The sequence below is a fragment of the Magnolia sinica genome, chromosome 13, assembly GCF_029962835.1.
Source record: "Magnolia sinica isolate HGM2019 chromosome 13, MsV1, whole genome shotgun sequence".
Lineage (NCBI taxonomy): Eukaryota > Viridiplantae > Streptophyta > Magnoliopsida > Magnoliales > Magnoliaceae > Magnolia > Magnolia sinica.
The window spans coordinates 2,535,656-2,554,018 of NC_080585.1; the positions used below are offsets into that span (position 1 = coordinate 2,535,656).

The 18,363-nt window shown below is 42.9% G+C and overlaps 1 protein-coding gene across 1 annotated transcript; it reads right to left on the reverse strand.

The window, feature by feature from the left end:
* Positions 1-10,038: 10,038 nt before the first annotated feature.
* On the reverse strand, positions 10,039-12,783 carry LOC131222404 (G-type lectin S-receptor-like serine/threonine-protein kinase LECRK3). The gene has a single exon (XM_058217456.1). The coding sequence runs from the start codon at positions 12,673-12,675 to the stop codon at positions 10,267-10,269; it is 2,409 nt and encodes an 802-aa protein (XP_058073439.1). The 5' UTR covers positions 12,676-12,783; the 3' UTR covers positions 10,039-10,266.
* Between the last annotated feature and the right edge of the window lie 5,580 nt (positions 12,784-18,363).

Below are 18,363 nucleotides of genomic sequence, written 5' to 3' on the forward strand. Positions count from 1 at the left end.
TTTCACCTTTAGGCGTCTCTTATTTATAGATGAGATATAATACCGTGATCTCGGGATCCTTCCCTAGCATGTAGGGGATTGATTGTTATCCAAGTTAATCCTGAGATTCTAGATCTTCTAGATCTCTGAGATTGGATGTTATCTTCCGGGGATCTCAGAAGACAGATCTTCAAGATTTAGCCGAGTCCTTGGCTTGGCTTTGGGTCGGATATGGTGGTGAGTGTCCAGTTGGGAACAACTAACATTGCTCGGTTCAGCAGATTAGGATTCACCTCTCACGATTGTCGATTGATTCTGTAGCGTCGGTTATTTCCAGAGGGCTCATGCTGGCCAATTCGTGCATCGACCATATTATGGTCAACTGATGGTGTGTGGCTAACCCTTAATCGGCTATCGACTGAGGTACGGTCGATCCATAATTGACCTATCACTGATTGATGGCTGACTTATGGCCAACCTAGATACTAGGTCAAACTAAGGTCGGGCGGAGGTATGATCGGTCTGTACCTGATCTATAACCGACCTATGGATTAGGTCGGTATTATGTGGCCACTGAAGGGCTTTTTGAGTGTCCTTAAAGCTGCATCGGCCTCCTTGGAGGTCTCGCCTTTGGGCTCTAGGGACATGTGAGCCTCAGTCAGGCTCGACGCCTGGACGGTTCAGGTTGTGTCAGTAGAGTTGGTCCATTCCATAAGCTGATTTATTGACTTGTCATATTTTCCCCTCAACATAATTGATAAATTCTAACTACTAATTTACATGGACAATGTAATTTGGAGTGTGCTTATCATTCTTTTGAAGTAATTTTAGTGATGGAGTTGATAATTTGATTGTTTTGGGATGTCATGAGTGGGCCACATGCCTAATATACTAGCAGCCTAGTGACACACACACGTTACACATTCAACTTATGGGAGGATTTTAAGATGTAACCGTAACTTTTACCTTGGATTTCAATCCTCTTTTAAATTTATTTCATATGGTATGGTCCACTTGATAATTAGATTCGCTTCATTTTTTACATAATGCCCTAAAATGATATAAGAAAATGGATGGAGGGGTTGATATAGAATACATATATCAAGGTGGGACCCACGGTAAGGACTGCTCTGTCTCGGTGAGTCCGGGTCTCACTTAATCCACTCCCAACGGTAGATTGCATACATCGATCCTTTATGGCCCCATCATGATGTATGTATTTCGTAATGCCATCCGTCAGTTTTGCCAGGTCACTTCAGGGGCATAAGCCAAAAAGGCAGATCCAAAATTCAATTGCACCACATTACTGGAAAAATGATCATTTGGTTGCTAGCCAAATCAGGTCCATTCAGTACCCAGATCTTGGTACTGGCTGGTGTTGTGGGCCCCACAATAATGTGTGTGTTTTATACACTCTCTGGCATGAGCCCAAAAATAACATAGATCTAACAGGTGGACTGCACACCATAGGAAATTATGGTGATTGAACCCCCCATTAAAAACTTCCCAAGGCCCACCATAATGTTTATTTGTTATCAATTTGTTAATTTGATCACATAGACATATATGCAGGGAAAACACAAATATCAGCTTGATCCAAAACTTTTGTGCTCTTTAGACATTTTTAACAGTAAGCATTTAATCACCACCATTTCCTATGATATGGTATGTGATGTGATCCACCTAAGATTTGGATCACTTTTGTTTTTGGACTCATTAGCTGACAAAATAGATGGACAACATGAATAGAATACCTACATCATGGTAGGGCCCACACAACTATTCCACAACCGACCAGTGGGGCACTACCGACCCAATCGGAAGAAAGAGCGGTCTTTAAAGTCCATTTCAAATGGTAGATATTCATTTCCCTCAAAAGAAAACGTAAATTCTATTTCCTACATAGGGAAGCCACCCAGTCACCGCAGGTGGAATTGATATGAATTTGGAATCCAAACAGACAATTGGAAAATCAAAATCCATCCTTTGATTCGACTTTACAAAAGTCCATACCACGATCTGGCGGTCCTTACTAACTTTGAATTTCTAAAAATATGAATATGATTCCATTTTAGAAAGAGTGGACCGTCTGTGTCGAAAGCCCACGAAATCTTCGTGCCGTCCCTTCGAATTGGTCCACGTCATTTCCGAATGAATCCAGGTACAAAAATGCACCCAATTTTTATCTAAATAGACTTTGTGCTGCACAATACAACTTTTATCGTGTAAAATTGTTCTGATTCCCACCATGATTTTTATGTTAATTAAATCCACATCGTCCATCAATTTTTTCAGATAATGTTAGAGCATGAGCCCAAAAGTGAGATACATCCAAGATCAAGTGGCCCGCACCAGATAACTGAGTGGGGATTGAACAAGCTACCATTGAAACCTTCGTAGGACCAACCGTGAGGCTTATTTTCCATCTCACGTGTTTATGAGGTCACAAATACAGGATGAAAGTAAAATACAAATATGAGCTTGCTCACAACCTTCAGTGGCACTGAAAAGTTCTCAACAGTAGCATCAATTCCTACTATTTCTTGGTGTGATTCACTGTAGTTGTATATCTGCCTTGTGTTTGGTCTCATAATTAGAATGATCTGAAAAAAGTGGATGGACGGTATGGATCTAAGAAATACATCACCGTGGGTGGTGCAGCAGAGATAAAAGAAAACCGGAAGTGTTGACTTGTGGAACTTCCGTAAGCCCTGTCATGATGTATGTAACAGATCTACACTGTCCATCCATTTTTACATACTATTTTAGGGCATAGAACAAAAAAGGAGGCAAATTTAAGGCTCTCCTGGGCCACACTGCAGAAAAAAAATTAGGATTAGACGCCTGCCTACCATTGAAAACTTCCTAGGGCCACAGAAGGCCTCAATCAAGCCGATATTAATATTTTCCCTTCATCTTTGTATGATATTATGAAGTGGTTAGATATCAAATAAACTTTACAGTGTACCTTAGGAAGGTTTCAACAGTAGTCATTCAATCCCCACTTCTTTCTGTTGTGTGCTCCATTTGAGCTTTGGATGTGACTCATTTTTGGCCTCATGCTCTAGAATGATCTGAAAAAATAAATGGCCGGTGTGGATATAACACACAAATCATGGTGGGTCAGAAAAGTTTCACACGTTTAAGGTTGGGTTGTGTAGTAAGCAATTCACTTAGGAGGTAGAAAATAGGCTTGCTTTGTGACCTCGTGTCATCGGCTGAGCTGAATTTTCAGGGTACTTCTGACACCGACGATTCGCAGACTCAGAGAAATAAAAGGGTGGAACTTGCTGTACGTGTTTAAGATTTTAAAAGAAACAATGAAAAATATGTTGCTTTTTTGTGGTTTAAAAAATAATTAAAAAAATGAAAATTTAAAATTTTAAAATTTCGGAATTTTCCCGTCAAAATACCTTTTTGAATTTTTTAAATCAAAAGGTGCGGTGTGTGCTTTGTCCCACATCGGAAACAAAGAGAAAAGTTTTGTGGTTTATATGAGATGTTGAGAAGGGTATTCTTACTTGGAGCTTTTTTGGAAGAGATGAAACCTGGTTGCGTGATCCAGTGCCGCACTGGAACACACGCACGCACGTGGGCGCGCGCTCGGGCACGGGCAAGGGCACGGGCACGGGCGTGGGCGTGGGCGTGGGCGTGGGCAGTATGGCTGTAGTGGCGCTAGATGGCGCACTTTGCACTTCGCACGTGTTTTAGAGGTGACTGAGAACGGTCGGATCTTAAATCCGAAATGTCCAGCCGTTTCTTAAACGGATAGCTACCTTAAAAGTCACAACGGTCCGAAAACGGACGTGCCAGGATGATCCAACGGTCAGATCTACAGATCTAATGACCAGAAACGTCTGAGATTAATGGACAACGGCCAGAAACGTTTTTCAAACGTTCTGGACCATTGAATACCACACAGCAACGGGTCTAAACCTGATGCCTATATAAACTGGACCATTCCAGTCCGATTTCATCATCTCAACACACCATCTCCCCATCAAATCAGACACGGTCCATAGCTTCATATAAGAATACTTTGTCATCTCCATAGTCTAAGTCTGCCAGAATAAATCGACTGTGTTAAAATTGTTCCATAGTGGACCTATCGTGATTGCTGCACGCTGGATCCAGATAAGGCTTGTCTTATCTTGGAAGCAATTCGCCTGTAACCCATCAGCAGTTGATAAGGGGGCGAATCACGCTTTAAGGACAGTGTATTTTATACGTGATTCAGCCTAGTGATAATTTTATTTTATTATTTATTTTTCGGTGTATCCAAAAGTAGTTTTCCTAACAATCTTAAAGCGTGATTATGGACACCGAAAGTGTTGCATCAATCAAACTGATGAACTAGGATCTGATCCGATTGGACCGATTCGATGGTTCAAATTTCACTAGATGACAGGACAAGCTGAAATTCCTGCTAACCACGCTGAAGATCTTCTACATCTTGGACCTGACTCTCCAACCTCTTCCTGAAGCAAAGGACACTGACACTCCAGAACAGATCGCTGCTAGGATCAAGCGACAAGAAGATGAACTGCTGTGTCGTGGCCACATCCTCAATGCTCTCTCTGATCGATTGTACGATTTGTACACAGGGACCACATCAGCCAAAGAAATTTGGAGCGCACTGGAATACAAATACAAGGCTGAAGAGGAAGGTACACAAAAATTTCTAATTGCCAGGTATTTCGACTTCACGATGGTAGACAATCTACCGCTGCTTGCCCAAATCCAGGAACTGCAGCTTATTGTAAATAAAATAAAAGCCATAAAAATCGATCTTCCTAAATCCTTTCAAGTCGGAGCTATAATCGCAAAGTTGCCTCCAAGCTGGAAAGATTACAGGAAGAAACTACTGCATAAATCCGAAGAGTTCACTCTAGAATAAATCCAGAGGCATCTTCGTATTGAAAAAGAATCTCGTAACCGAGACAAAAAGGATGACGCTAATGGTGCATCCTCATCCAAGGTGAACGCAGTAGAAAAGACATCACAAAATAATACCTATGAGAAAGCTGATTCCCTTAAACCTAACAAAGATCAAGGAAAATTCAAGAAAACCCAAAAGAAGAAAAACGGCAAACCTAAGGGAGCTTGCTATGTCTGCGGCAAGACCGGACATTTCGCCCGAGTCTGTAGGGACCGAAAAAAGCCTAAGAAAGAGGCTAATGCAGTAGACAATGAAATCGTAGCCATGGTCACAGAAGTGAACCTAGTTCAAGAGAAAATCCCTAGTTGGTGGTACGATACAGGTGCCACAGTCCATATATGCAATGATCGATCTGCTTTCAAAACCTATGTAAATGAGACCAATGGTCAAGAGGTTCATATGGGAAATGAAGGACGATCGAAAGTTGTTGGCAAAGGAACCGTGGAATTACTCTTTACCTCTGGAAAGAAGATAATCCTGACCAACGTACTGCATGTCCCAAACATAAGGAGGAATCTTGTCTCAGGGGATCTCTTGAGCAAGCCTGGGATTAGGGTTGTGTTTGAATCAGGCAAGCTGATCTTGTCTAAGAATGAGAACTTTGTGGGTAAGGGATACACTTGTAATGGGATGATCAAACTTTCTTTAAATGAAAAGAATTCTTTTGCTTACATGATTGAATCTGTAACGCTATGGCATGGTAGACTAGCCCATATTGGCTACAGTACCATAAAACTCATGGCTAAGAACGGCCTAATATCATATAATGATAGTGATAAAGATAAATGTGAAGTATGCATACGGTCTAAAATAATAAAGAAACCATTCCCTAACGTTGAGAGATCCTCTCAAATATTAGATCTAGTGTATACTGACATATGTGAACTAAACGGCGTTCTTACCCGTGGAGATAAAAGGTACTTTATAACATTTATAGATGATTGTTCAAGATATGTATATATATATATATCTGTTAAAATCGAAAGATGAAACATTTAATGCATTCAAAATCTATAAAGTTGAAGTAGAAAATCAATTAGATAAAAATATTAAAATCCTTCGTAGTGATCGAGGAGGAGAATATTTCTCTAATGAATTTTCTAACTATTGTGAAGAACACGGCATAATACATCAGTGCACAGTACCTTATACACCACAACAAAATGGTATAGCAGAGAGAAAAAATAGGATGTTAGTAGAAATGGTCAACTCAATGCTAATACAAGCACAGTTGCCATTAAACCTATGGGGAGAAGCACTGTTAGCTGCATGTCATGTCTTAAACCGAATTCCTTCTAAGAAAATCAAGACCTCTCCATACGAAATATGGAAAGAAAGAAAACCAAACATAGGGTATCTTAGAGTGTGGGGGTGTCTTGCATATTGCAAAACTCCAGAACCTAAAAGAACTAAATTAGGACCAAGAGCTATCAAGTGCATCCTTGTAGGATATGCACAACATAGTAAGGCCTATAGACTTCTAGACTTAGACTCCAATGTAATCATAGAGTCGAGAGATGTAGAGTTCTTTGAGAATTCTGTATTCACGGAGAAAAAGAATGCTGAGATTCAATCTCCTAATGAAAATATAAAAGAACCACAAATAGAAGAGAAAACTCCTAGTGAACCTCGTAGGAGTCAAAGAGCAAGAGTAGAAAAGAGTCTTGATCCTGATTAAATAGACTCTCAACGACTTTCTTTTCATCTAGTTGAGGGTGATAGAGAGAAGGTGATTAGGAAAATATCTATGGTTTTGACAATAGAAGATGAACCTAAAACCTTTAGTGAAGCAATGTCTTCAAGAGACTCCGCTTTTTGGAAAGAAGCCATTAATGATGAAATGGATTCTATAACATCTAACCAAATATGGGAATTGGTAGATCTACCTCCAGGTTCTAAACCAATAGGTTGTAAGTGGGTATTTAAGAAAAAATATCACACAGATGGTACAATTCAAACTTTTAAAGTAAGATTAGTTGCTAAGGGTTTTCGACAGAAAGATGGAATTGATTATTTTGACACTTATTCACCAGTAGCTTGAATAACATCGATTAGGATCTTATTCGCTCTTGCTTCCATACATCATCTTCATGTCCATCAAATGGACATGAAGACAGCATTCCTGAATAGTGATCTCGATGAGGAGGTTTACATGGAGCAACCAGAAGGGTTTGTTCTACCAGGAAATGAAAGAAAAATATGTAGACTTGTTAAGTCTTTGTATGGATTAAAACAAGCACCAAAACAGTGGCATGATAAATTTGATTCTAAAGTTCTGTCTTATGGTTTTGAACACAATATTGCTGATAAATGCATATATTCAAAAGTATGTAATGATTATGTTATAATCATATGCTTGTATGTAGATGATATGTTAATAATCAGTAATAAAATGGAAGGGGTAACTGAAACCAAGAAGTTTCTCTCTTCAGTTTTCAAAATGAAAGATCTTGGACAAGTGGATACCATATTAGGTATCAAAGTTAAAAAACATAGTGGGGGTTTTGCATTATGCCAGTCTCAGTGTATTGAAAAAATAATAAACAAGTTTAATCACTTGAAAATTAAAGAGGCAAAGACCCCATTTGATCCAAGTATCAAGTTAAAAGAAAACAGTGGAAGAGCAGTTGCACAACTAGAGTATGCTAGTGTTATAGGTAGTCTTATGTATGCGATGTACTGCACAAGACCGGATATAGCATACACTGTGAGTAAACTAAGTAGGTTTACAAGTAATCCAAGTGTTGAACACTGGAAAGCAATTAGTAGAGTTCTAGGTTATCTTAAAGAAACCAAAGAACTAGGGCTATTTTACTCAGAATTTCCAGCAGTGTTGGAAGGATATACCGATGCAAGTTGGATATCGAGTGCAGGGGACAGCAAGTCCACTACAGGGTGGATATTCACCCTAGGAGGTGCAGCTGTATCTTGGGGATCCAAGAAACAAACTTGCATAACACACTCAACTATGGAATTTGAGTTCATAGCTTTAGCTGCTACAGGCAAAGAGGCTGAGTGGTTAAGGGATCTTCTTTTAGAAATTCCATTTTATGCGAAGCCTATACCGGCTGTTTCACTTCATTGTGATAGTGAAGCCACTCTAGCAAGAGCCTAGAGTGGTACCTATAATGGGAAGTCCAGGCACATAAGTTTGCGACATGACTATGTAAGACAATTGATTCAAGATGGAATCATTGCGATTTCATATGTAAAATCAAGTAATAACTTAGCTGATCCTTTTACTAAACCTCTAACGAGAGAGGTAGTAAGGACAACATCTAGAGGGATGGAGTTGAAACTCTTTACTTAAAGTTTCACCAGTGAAAGAAACCCAACCCTAAATTAGAAAATCTCTAAATATTGAGTTTAATGGGTAACAACAATTCACTGATAAGTGAAAAGTTTCAGCACTAAATAAACTGATAACCTCATCCAGGATGATAGTGCTGGCCGTTATAAAGAGGGATGCGTATTGAACTCTTAATGAAATCCAGTCGAACAAGATAAGTGTTTTAAACGGAAACACTGGAAGGATTTCACCTATGTGAACGTAGAAGTGATGCCGCTTCTCATGAGACTTAAAGTTATCTCGGGAGTGTCGCAGAGTGGTCGCTCCCTCGCGACCTTATGCGAACCGGCGCGAACTAGGTGCGAACTCAGTGCGACCTCGGTGCGATGAGTCTGGTCAGAGCCTTAGGGCGGTGTGGATTTGAAATGTTGGAAATGAGCTTGGGTTTTATAGGTGACTGAGAACGGTCGGATCTTAAATCCAAAACGTCCAGCCGTTTCTTAAACGGATAGCTACCTTAAAAGCCACAACAGTCCGAAAACGGACGGGCCAGGATGATCCAACGGTCAGATCTACAGGTCTAATGACCAGAAACGTCTGAGATTAATGGACAACGGCCAGAAACGTTTTTCAAACGTTCTGGACCATTGAATACCACACAGCAACGGGTCTAAACCTGATGCCTATATAAACTGGACCATTCCAGTCCGATTTCATCATCTCAACACACCATCTCCCCATCAAATCAGATATGGTGCATAGCTTCATATAAGAATACTTTGTCATCTCCATAGTCTAAGTCTGCCAGAATAAATCGACTGCGTTAAAATTGTTCCATAGTGGACCTATCGTGATTGTTGCACGCTGGATCCAGATAAGGCTTGTCTTATCCTGGAAGCAATTCGCCTGTAACCCATCAGCAGTTGATAAGGGGGCGAATCACGCTTTAAGGACAGCGTATTTTATACGTGATTCAGCCTAGTGATAATTTTATTTTATTATTTATTTTTCGGTGTATCCAAAAGTAGTTTTCCTAATAAAATATAAAGAATTACTATTGAAATACATAACTTTCCATTTCACACACAATATATATATTGTTGATGCTAAAATCTGATTCACCCTTCACTGAGTTTTGAGCACTTGAAGGACAAAGGAGACCCAGGCTAAAGCATGGGATCCTCCGATACTAAACTCAGGTTAGGAATCTGGGTCTGAGTAGTATTGCTAGGGCTTAGGGTGTAAGATCTTGTGTACATGTTCCTGTAGATATGTCTCGTATTTATACTGTTTGATTGAAGTAACTGTGCCAGTCATTCTTGGCATGATCTCTGACAATAGGAGGGAGTGATGCACATGTTGATGTTGTCAGTTATTCGAAGATCGTGCACCAAATTTTCCTCCATGTGTGCGTTACTAGAGCTTATCTTTGAGCATGACCATAGGCTCCATTTCTATCCGAGCTGACCCTATAGTCTGGGTCCGTTTTCTAACGGTCTGAACCCATACGCAGGTCAAGCCTGGCCATTGGTCGGCCAGGATTGGGTTGGAGCTGATGGTGGGGATGTGTAATGACATATTCCGAGTTCCAGGTTGATGTGAAAGCTCTACAAAAGAACTTGGAGGTTGAACTTTGGTTACTACTGGACTGGATTAGACAAGCTGTCATTGACGAGCCGAGTTTCGGCTCATTGGCCTTAGTCGTCTGCCCTGCTATGGTGAGTTAACTTAATCGGTCGAGCAAAGTCCGTCTCTTCCAAGGTCGGCCCATATTTTCCCATAATACATGCATTCAAACACAACAACAAAGAAACCCAGCGAACTGTAATTTCTAAATGATCAAAGTACTCTAGGTAGATACTTTGATGCTAGTTGCAGAAACGTTACCGCCAAAAGGGCCTTGACAAGAGGCAAAAAGTGAAAGAGATACTTCGGCAAAACACAACAGAAAATTTCAATGAAATAAACAAAAGAGAATGCACACATGCACCCATACACTTGCATATACCGAACATCCAGTGTATGCACTGGAGGGAGGTGGAAGGTTTCAAGTTTCAACTCAGCTAAGTGAACTAATGAAAGAAGAAGGGTGAGGGGGCACTGAAACTTCAACTGCACCTTCAAGTATCTGTGTCACCTTCTTCATACAAGGCCTCAGCGATGGCTCTTCTTGTATGCACCAAATCCCTAACTTCACCAGCCTCTCCACCCTCTTCATGTCCTCCATTGCATCTCGGTCGTCCATCAGTAACATGTCCAATCTCCCCCTTCGATAGCATCCATAGGCCCAATCTGTCAAGACTGCCTTCTCCTCATTCCCCAGAACTAATTCCACGTTCTTCCTGCAACAAACAATCTCCAAAAGCATTACACCGAAGCTGTACACATCGACCTTGGACGTGATCGGCATGTTCTTGTACCATTCCGGTGCAACATAACCTCTGGTGCCTCGGAAGCCTGTGCTTGTTCGGGTCTGGTCTGTCCTCAATAGCTTTGCCAATCCAAAATCAGAAATCTTGGCCATTAGATTATCATCTAGAAGTATGTTTTGAGGCTTTACATCGCAATGTATGATCTGGGAGCTGCATTCTTCATGTAAGTACCTGAGCCCTCTTGCAATCCCGAACGCCATCTTCAACCGTTGATTCCAGGTGGGCTTTGAGGTCCCAAAGAGCAAGCTTGCCAAGGATCCATTGCTCATGAACTCATACACCAGAAGACGGTGGGCCCCCTCGTTGCAGAATCCAAGCAATTGGACTAGATTCTTATGATGGGTCCGGCCGATCGCTCCCACTTCCGTCTTCAATTCCTTCTCGCCCTCTTCTATAACTCTCTCGAGCTTCTTGACTGCAACGGAAGTAGCCATGGAATCTAATTGCATAGTTCCTTTATAAACAGTGCCAAAAGCGCCCCTACCCAATTCTTCCTTGAACCCATCTGTCGCTTCTTCCAACTCTCTGTAAGTAAAAGACCGCAAATTTGATCGCAGCATATTTGGATTCCGTTGAACTTTCCGCGATTTCTTATGGTATCTGTACCAAACATACAGAGAAATAACTAATGAGAATGCGACGTTGAGAAACATGGAGCTGCCTAGAAGCATTGATCCAACGAGGATCGTCGTCTCTTGATCTTTCTCCTTCGGTTCTGGAAGAAGAAGAAGCTGTGAATAATTCGCTTTTAATACTTTAATGAGAGATTTTCTACTGGAACTAGGAGTTATCCTCCCATTCGTGAGAGGAAACCTCTTCTTCCAACAGCTCCTGTCACGGAAGAGGGCAAGCGTACAGCGACAATCATCTAAGCAAGAATCTCTACATTCATCCTCAGTTACGGAATCCAGCATTTCGTAGTCATGCCCAGGAAAATCCAAATCCTCCTTCTCCCACAGTGTAAACAAATCCCTCCTCCTCGACGGATCAAGCTTGCAAGCTTGTACAACATCATCCGGCTTGCAACCTTTGAATTTATTACTCTCATCGAAGAAGGAAAACCCAGGAGGGCACTGGCAGACAGCCCATCTATCATTGTCTAGGCTGCAATAGCTGTTAAATCCACAAGCACCGCTGCCGTTGATTCTGATTTGGACAGCCGTGCAGATGTTATCGGGTGCAGACCACACTACAGACCATACCGCAGACCCACTCCTATCGCTTGCACCAGCCTTTGGGTATTTATACTGCCTGAATGTTCCATCTATGTCAAGCGTCGCCCTATGGTAGTAGTCTTCCGTTAAAACAAGACTCGTCGGCGTGAGATTGAGTATGCTTTGATTCCTTTGTAGGACGTAAATGTAGCCCGACTGATTGAAGATCACCTGATAACCCGACAGATATGTATTGCTCCGATAATAAGCTTCGTAAGCATTTCCAGTCGGAAGAGCTAAGCGATTAAGAACGAGATTACCATCTGGCAGAAAACGGAGCTCGAACCTTCCGATGGAGTAGTTGGTTTCTGTCAGACGACTCGAAAGCTTGCCTCCGAAATTCAACACCTGTGTCGGCAAGATGGTGTCGCTCAGCTCGTCGAAGCTTCCCCATCTAACGACGGAATCGCTGCTTGATAGAATGAAGTTGCCGGTGTCGAGCATGGCAGCATATGAGACACTACCATTTATGGATTTGGGTTCCCATATCAGCCGGCCTTGATGGTCCTTGAGCACGAGCCGTCCATCTTTTGTGAGCTGAGCCGTCGATCCTTGTTGCACTGGATTATCTCTGTTCGCGAGCCATACCATCGTCTTCTCGGGTATTTTATCGAACCAGATTGCTAGCAAGAAGAAATTTCCTTTGGCGATAGGATAGAATCCGAAAGCGAAGTCGCCAGAGGGCGAGACCCATGAAGAGTTTTCGCTGTTCGCAGAGAGAGATGATCCCAAGCTTATGTTGGGGCCAGTTTGGCCGGTGGTAGAGAGTGGAAGAAATAGAAGGAAGAAGAAGAAGAGAAGATGAGAAAGAGCAGAAGCCATTGACGGTAGGATGGAATTGCGAGTGTAACAGGCAGGAAGCTGGGCTCTCAATCCTCTGTGGCTAAAAAAGTGGAAGTTTCCTCGAATACTTCCCAACACATTAGGGTAAGATAAATGGAGATTCTAGCCGTTAGAATTTAGGCTTTTCTAGAGGAAGGAACCGTTTATTTGATTGGGCTTTACTTGGATGGGGAATAACCAAAATACCTATTAGATTCAATAGGTAAATATATTGATTGTAGAACGTTTACGGTGACCGTTCATGTTCAAAGTAATAAAATTGTGGACAGTAGATTGAAATTTTGATTTCTTTTTCTACCATAATAAGTGAGACTTGTCACATGAACGGCTTGGATCATTGAAAGATGACTGAAATTCAAGGGTTAAAGTCCCGACGTATCGTCTTCTGGATGTAACGAGCAAACCTTTTGAGTCTTTTGGTCAATGTACGTAGCTAATCTTCTTTACACTCAAAAGAAGAACGCGTGTCCTTTTCTAATTTACGAAATTTGACCAGCGGCTTTTTAAGTGGTGGTGACACTTTTCATACTTGCAACTGATCCAGACCGTGTAAATCTTTGGGCCATGATGACGGGATAAGATTCCTAGAAGTAGAAGCAATGCCAAGACCCGTGTGGAGCCGTACCTGCACTCGTGCTAATATGGAGTAGCTTTGTGAGATCTAAGCTTTACATAAGCTTGGAAAGAATGCTTAGATATTATTCCGGATGATAATTCAGAAAATCTCACTTTAGTTCGGCCACAATATGCAAAGTAAAGTGACGGTTCAAATTCCTCTTCTAGCCATTCTTTGTCTTGATTTGCTGTGGCCCACCTGAGGTGTGAAATAGCCTTAATTTTATTTTATACCAGAAGATATCTCACCTGAAGGAAAGCTAAGATCCCAAACGTGTCACATTTAATACGATGCACCCACCGGTGGATGTGCACGGCTATCTCATACGCACACAATTGGAATACGCACGCGACCCTTAATTTGATGGACGGATTTGCTCGACTTAAAGCAGATTGGGTGGTAACCCCAACACCACCTAGCTAGGTGATGTTTTGCGCCGGTGAGTCCACTATGATGTATATGTTTTATATCAACACCGTTCATCCGTTTTGTCCCCTCATTTTAGGGCATGATCACAAAGCTAAAGCAAATCAGAAGCTCAAGTGATATGCATTTTTTTTTAAAAAAAAAAGGGATCATGCCCTAAAATGGGCTGATAAAATAAATAGACTGTGTTACATGCATTATAATAGTCCCACAATGCCCAACACTACCAGGCTGGTAGTGTGGGCTCACGATCCAATGGCTTCCAATGTGGGTTTTTTTAGTGATGCAAGCTAGGATGGGGATTCGGTGAGGCTGTGATTATGGGGCTGATGCGGAGCGGATTACAGATACTTTCATAGCATCCATTAGATCCATATGATCAACAATTCCATTTATTTTCGTTTTTACCATAAATAGAAAATTTTAGTTGGAGTATAAATTTTGATCCTTTAAGTGGTATCGACATAAGTGGTGCCCAACACAAAAGGGGCTTAGAAAAGTTAGGAGAATAATGTGTCATGATGTAGAAATTCATCTCTCTCACTCTCTCCAAGCTCCGAACACTTGCACCGAGCTCTGTAAGCCTGAGCATAAGTGAAACAAAGGAGACCCTGGCTAGAGTAGGGGACCCTTCGATGCCAAAGTCAGGCTAGGAATCTGGGTCTAAGTAGTGTAAATGGGTTTCAGGTGAGAGATTTTGCGTACCTATATTTGCAAATGAGTTCCCTATTTATACCATTTGGTTGGGTTAAACGTGTCCATTGTTCTCGGCACGATCTCTGCCATTATGCGAAAGTTAAGCAACTGAAGGTGTTGGCAGTTACCCTGAGATCGTGCGCCGGAATTCACTCCTTGCATGCGTTATTGGAAATAATTCTTAAACGTGATTATAGGTCGTTCCATCCGACCCGACCCTATGTTCTGAACCTTGTTAAGGACGATCCGAGTCCATGGGTAGGTTAATCTCGATCGCTCGCAGGCGAGGATCTGGTCGGTTGGTGCATATAATGACTTCTTCTGGGTTCCAGGCCAACGTGAAAGCTCTACAGAAGAACTTGATAGCCAGGTGCTTGATCTATCAATATCCACGTTACACCGACCTGTTAAGTGATCTGCTTGGATAAATTCCATCCTCCCCAAGCTTATTTCGAGTGTGCAAATGACTTTTGTCCAAGGCCGTTCCATAGCTGATAACATCGCTTTGGCGCAAGAGCTGCTCCGGGACCTAGATAGGAAGGTCAGTGGCAGCAACATCATCTTCAAGATAGACCTTGAAAAAGCCTACGATCGAGTGAGCTGGTTGTTCCTCAAGGGTGTGCTCTTCAAGTTCGGCTTTAGTCAATCTTGGGTCTCTTTAGCGGAGCAATGCTGGTCGTCCCCTTGGTTCTCGGTGCTCTTCAACGGCGAGGCCACTGGCTTCTTCAAATTGGGAAGAGGCCTCCATCAGGGAGACCCCCTCTCGCCCAGCCTCTTCTTTTTATGCATGGAGGCCCTCAGCAAGGGCATTTCTTCGCTGGTAGAATCAAATTCATGCCAGCCTTACAGGACCAGCAGAGGAGCTCAGATTGTCTCCCACCTTCTCTTCGCGGATGACACAACGATCTTCACGAATGGAGGCACTAGGTCCATTAGATGCTTGATGGCATTCCTCAACAAGTTCACAAGAGTGTCAGGCCTCAAGATAAACACCACAAAGAGCAGCTTCGTTGTTTCCTCCAAGACCTCCGCCAGCAGGATTAAAAGCATTGAAACATTGTCCGGGATTGCTAGATCAGCTCCAAACTTTCTCTACTTGGGTGTGCCGCTGTCCAATGGGTGTATCCGTTCCTCCTAATTCTAGCCCCTGGTGGATAGAATTTTGTCCTGTATTTTGGGTTGGAAGGCTCGTTTCCTCAACCAAGTTGCCAGATCCGTCCTCATCAAGCACGTCCTCTCGGGCATCCCCATTTATATCCTTGCTGCTATAGAGGTCCCCAAAAAGACTCTAGCCACTCTCGAATCTTGTTTCGTCGACTTCTTTTGGGGTTGGACTGAAGGCAAGAAGAATCTTCACTGGATTAGCTGGAGCAAGATTGCTTCCCAACAGCGGAAGGTGGGCTAGGGATTAAGCGCCTTAGGGATGTCGCGGCAGCCTTAAGGCTGAAGAGAGCCTCGACCATTTTCTACGACCATGGCAGCAGCCTTTGGGCGAGCTTCTTGCGGTCTAAGTACGATATTGTTGGCTTCCATGTTCTCCCCATCCAACGCAGGTCGGATTCCCCTACCTGGAAGAAATTGAGAAACCTGGTCGAACTCCTTCACGACCACCTCGGCTGCTAGCGAGGAATGGGGGTAACAGCTTCTAGGACGTCAACTAGTCGGGCATGGGCTCCCTCAGGAGGTGGAACGTAAGGAGTGTCCCTCCGCAATTGCAGAACTTGCAGGTTAGAGATTTCATTGGGCCGATTGGACCCATTCCCAATGTCCCCTTCCCGGCCTCCCTCCCAGCCTCTGTTCGTTAGCATGTAATAGCAGAAGGCATTTCGTTGAACTGAGAGGTTAACCGTGTAGTCTGGACAGGTGAGAAATCAGGTCAGTTCTCGGTTAAGTCTGCTTGGCACCTCATCCGCGCCTGGGGCCAGTCGCATTGTTGGGCCAGGTGGGCATGGCACTCTTTCCTCCCTCGAAGATTGGGATGTTTGTCTAGAGAATTTTGCATAACGCCGTTCAGTGGACGTTAGCGTCAAAAGCAAGGGCGTGTTCTTGGCCTCATCCTGCGTTTGCTATAACCAGTTGGGCCATAAGGAGGAGTCCATTGAGCACCTCTTTGTTTCAGGGGAGCTAGCTTCTGCTGTTTGGGCATATTTCTCCTTAATTCTATCTGTTGATCTCCTCCTCGACCAACCGGCCAGGACCAGAGCCTCCTAATGGTGGGCCGTGGCATCCAATGGGTCGTTTTTAGGGGTTTTGAGAGGGCTGACCCCTACCCTGATCCTCTAGGAAGTCTGGAAGTCCAAAAATTCCATGAGGTTTGATGGGGTCCAGTCCAGTGCCGAGGAGACCATTCATCAAGTTAGGGCCTGGCTGATCCAGCTGGCGAGAGCTTTTCACCTCCCCCGTGCAAAAACCAGGTAGACAGAGAGGCCCGGGCTGACCTCCACCTCCCCCAGAGCGTTGGCCCCTCCCACTCGATCTCTTTTGTGAAATGGACACGCCTGAACCTGGGGCGTTTAAAGCTGAATGTTGACGGCTCGTCTAGAGGGAATCTCGGCCCCTTGGGGAGTGGTGGTGTATGTCGTCGCCTTCTCAAAAGGTTATAGCCAAGGATCCAGCTTTCTTGTTAAGGTAAAAGCTGTGGTGGATGGTCTATCCATCTGTTTCGACAAAGGGTTTAGATCGATAGAAGTGGAAAGTGATTCTCTTGCAATTGTTGAGTTGTTCTCCAGCCAGGGGGATGCTCCCTGGAGTATCTACTATTGGAAGAAGAAGTTTGATTCCTTTCGGTTCATTGGTTCGGTGACCATCAAGCATGTCCCGAGAGAAGCCAATAGGGTTGCCGACAGCCTCGCTCGCTGGGCCAGCGCCAACCAACATTTCAGTCTCTTTGGGAACTCCTCTCATCTCCCCTTCCTTTTCAGAGGTGAGCTGCTCCTGGACAGGACTGGGCTGGGTGGGGTGCGGGTCTCCTAAGTTCCCTGTTGTTTTTTGCTGTATAGTTCCTTACGATAGGTGGGCCAGCATTGTGTTCGGCCTTCCTGAATGTGCTGGTTTTCCAACCGGGGTCTCAAGATCATTTTATTAGCCTGAGCTCCCCTTTTTATATCCTTCTTCCTATCAATGAAATAGGCTTTTTTACGTTAAAAAAAAAAGAAGAAGAAGAAGAAAGTGATCTGCTCGGATTTTAGATGGGCCCAACTTCGAGTTCTACTCGTTGGCTCGGTGGGGGAGTGCTTTACTTCTAGGGATGTTGACACCGATGCTACCGTGACTTTGCCAAGCTGAGCAAGACCATTTTTCCCATAACAATATGATTGGGAAAATTTGGACACTTGCTATTTTTGGCTAAAAACCATGAAGCCTAATAGGAATAGATGTTGTTTGTAAATAGTATATTTAATATTTATAATAAGTCAAGCTTTTTTAGTGTTTTAGTTACTTATTTAAAGAAATGTCATTTCATATTTTTATCATTAATTAAATTATTTCAAATTTATTAGAAATTATTCCTACTTTTATTTTTAGTATAAAGAGGATGAATGACCTCATCATGTCCCTCCCTGTGCGTCAGGGCCCTGTCCTTAATGTATGTGTTGTGTATTTATGTTATCCGTCCATCCTTTTTTTCCAGTTCATTTTACAACATGCCATCATAAAAAGTTCCTAAGGTTGACCATAATGTTTATTTTCCATCTTACATATTTGTTATGGGAAAATATAGTCCGACCACCTTCGAGGTCAGCTCGGCCCGCCGAACGCTCGACCCCGAAACACTTCACTAAGGAAGACTGGTATGAAGCTGACGTCCGCTCCCACGAATACGACCCCCAGCGGGATGTGGTCACGAGTTCCTGCTCGCTCATGCTCACCGAAGCCCAAATGACCTGAAAAAGCTAAGGGACCATTGAGAGCAATTGGATCCGACGAGA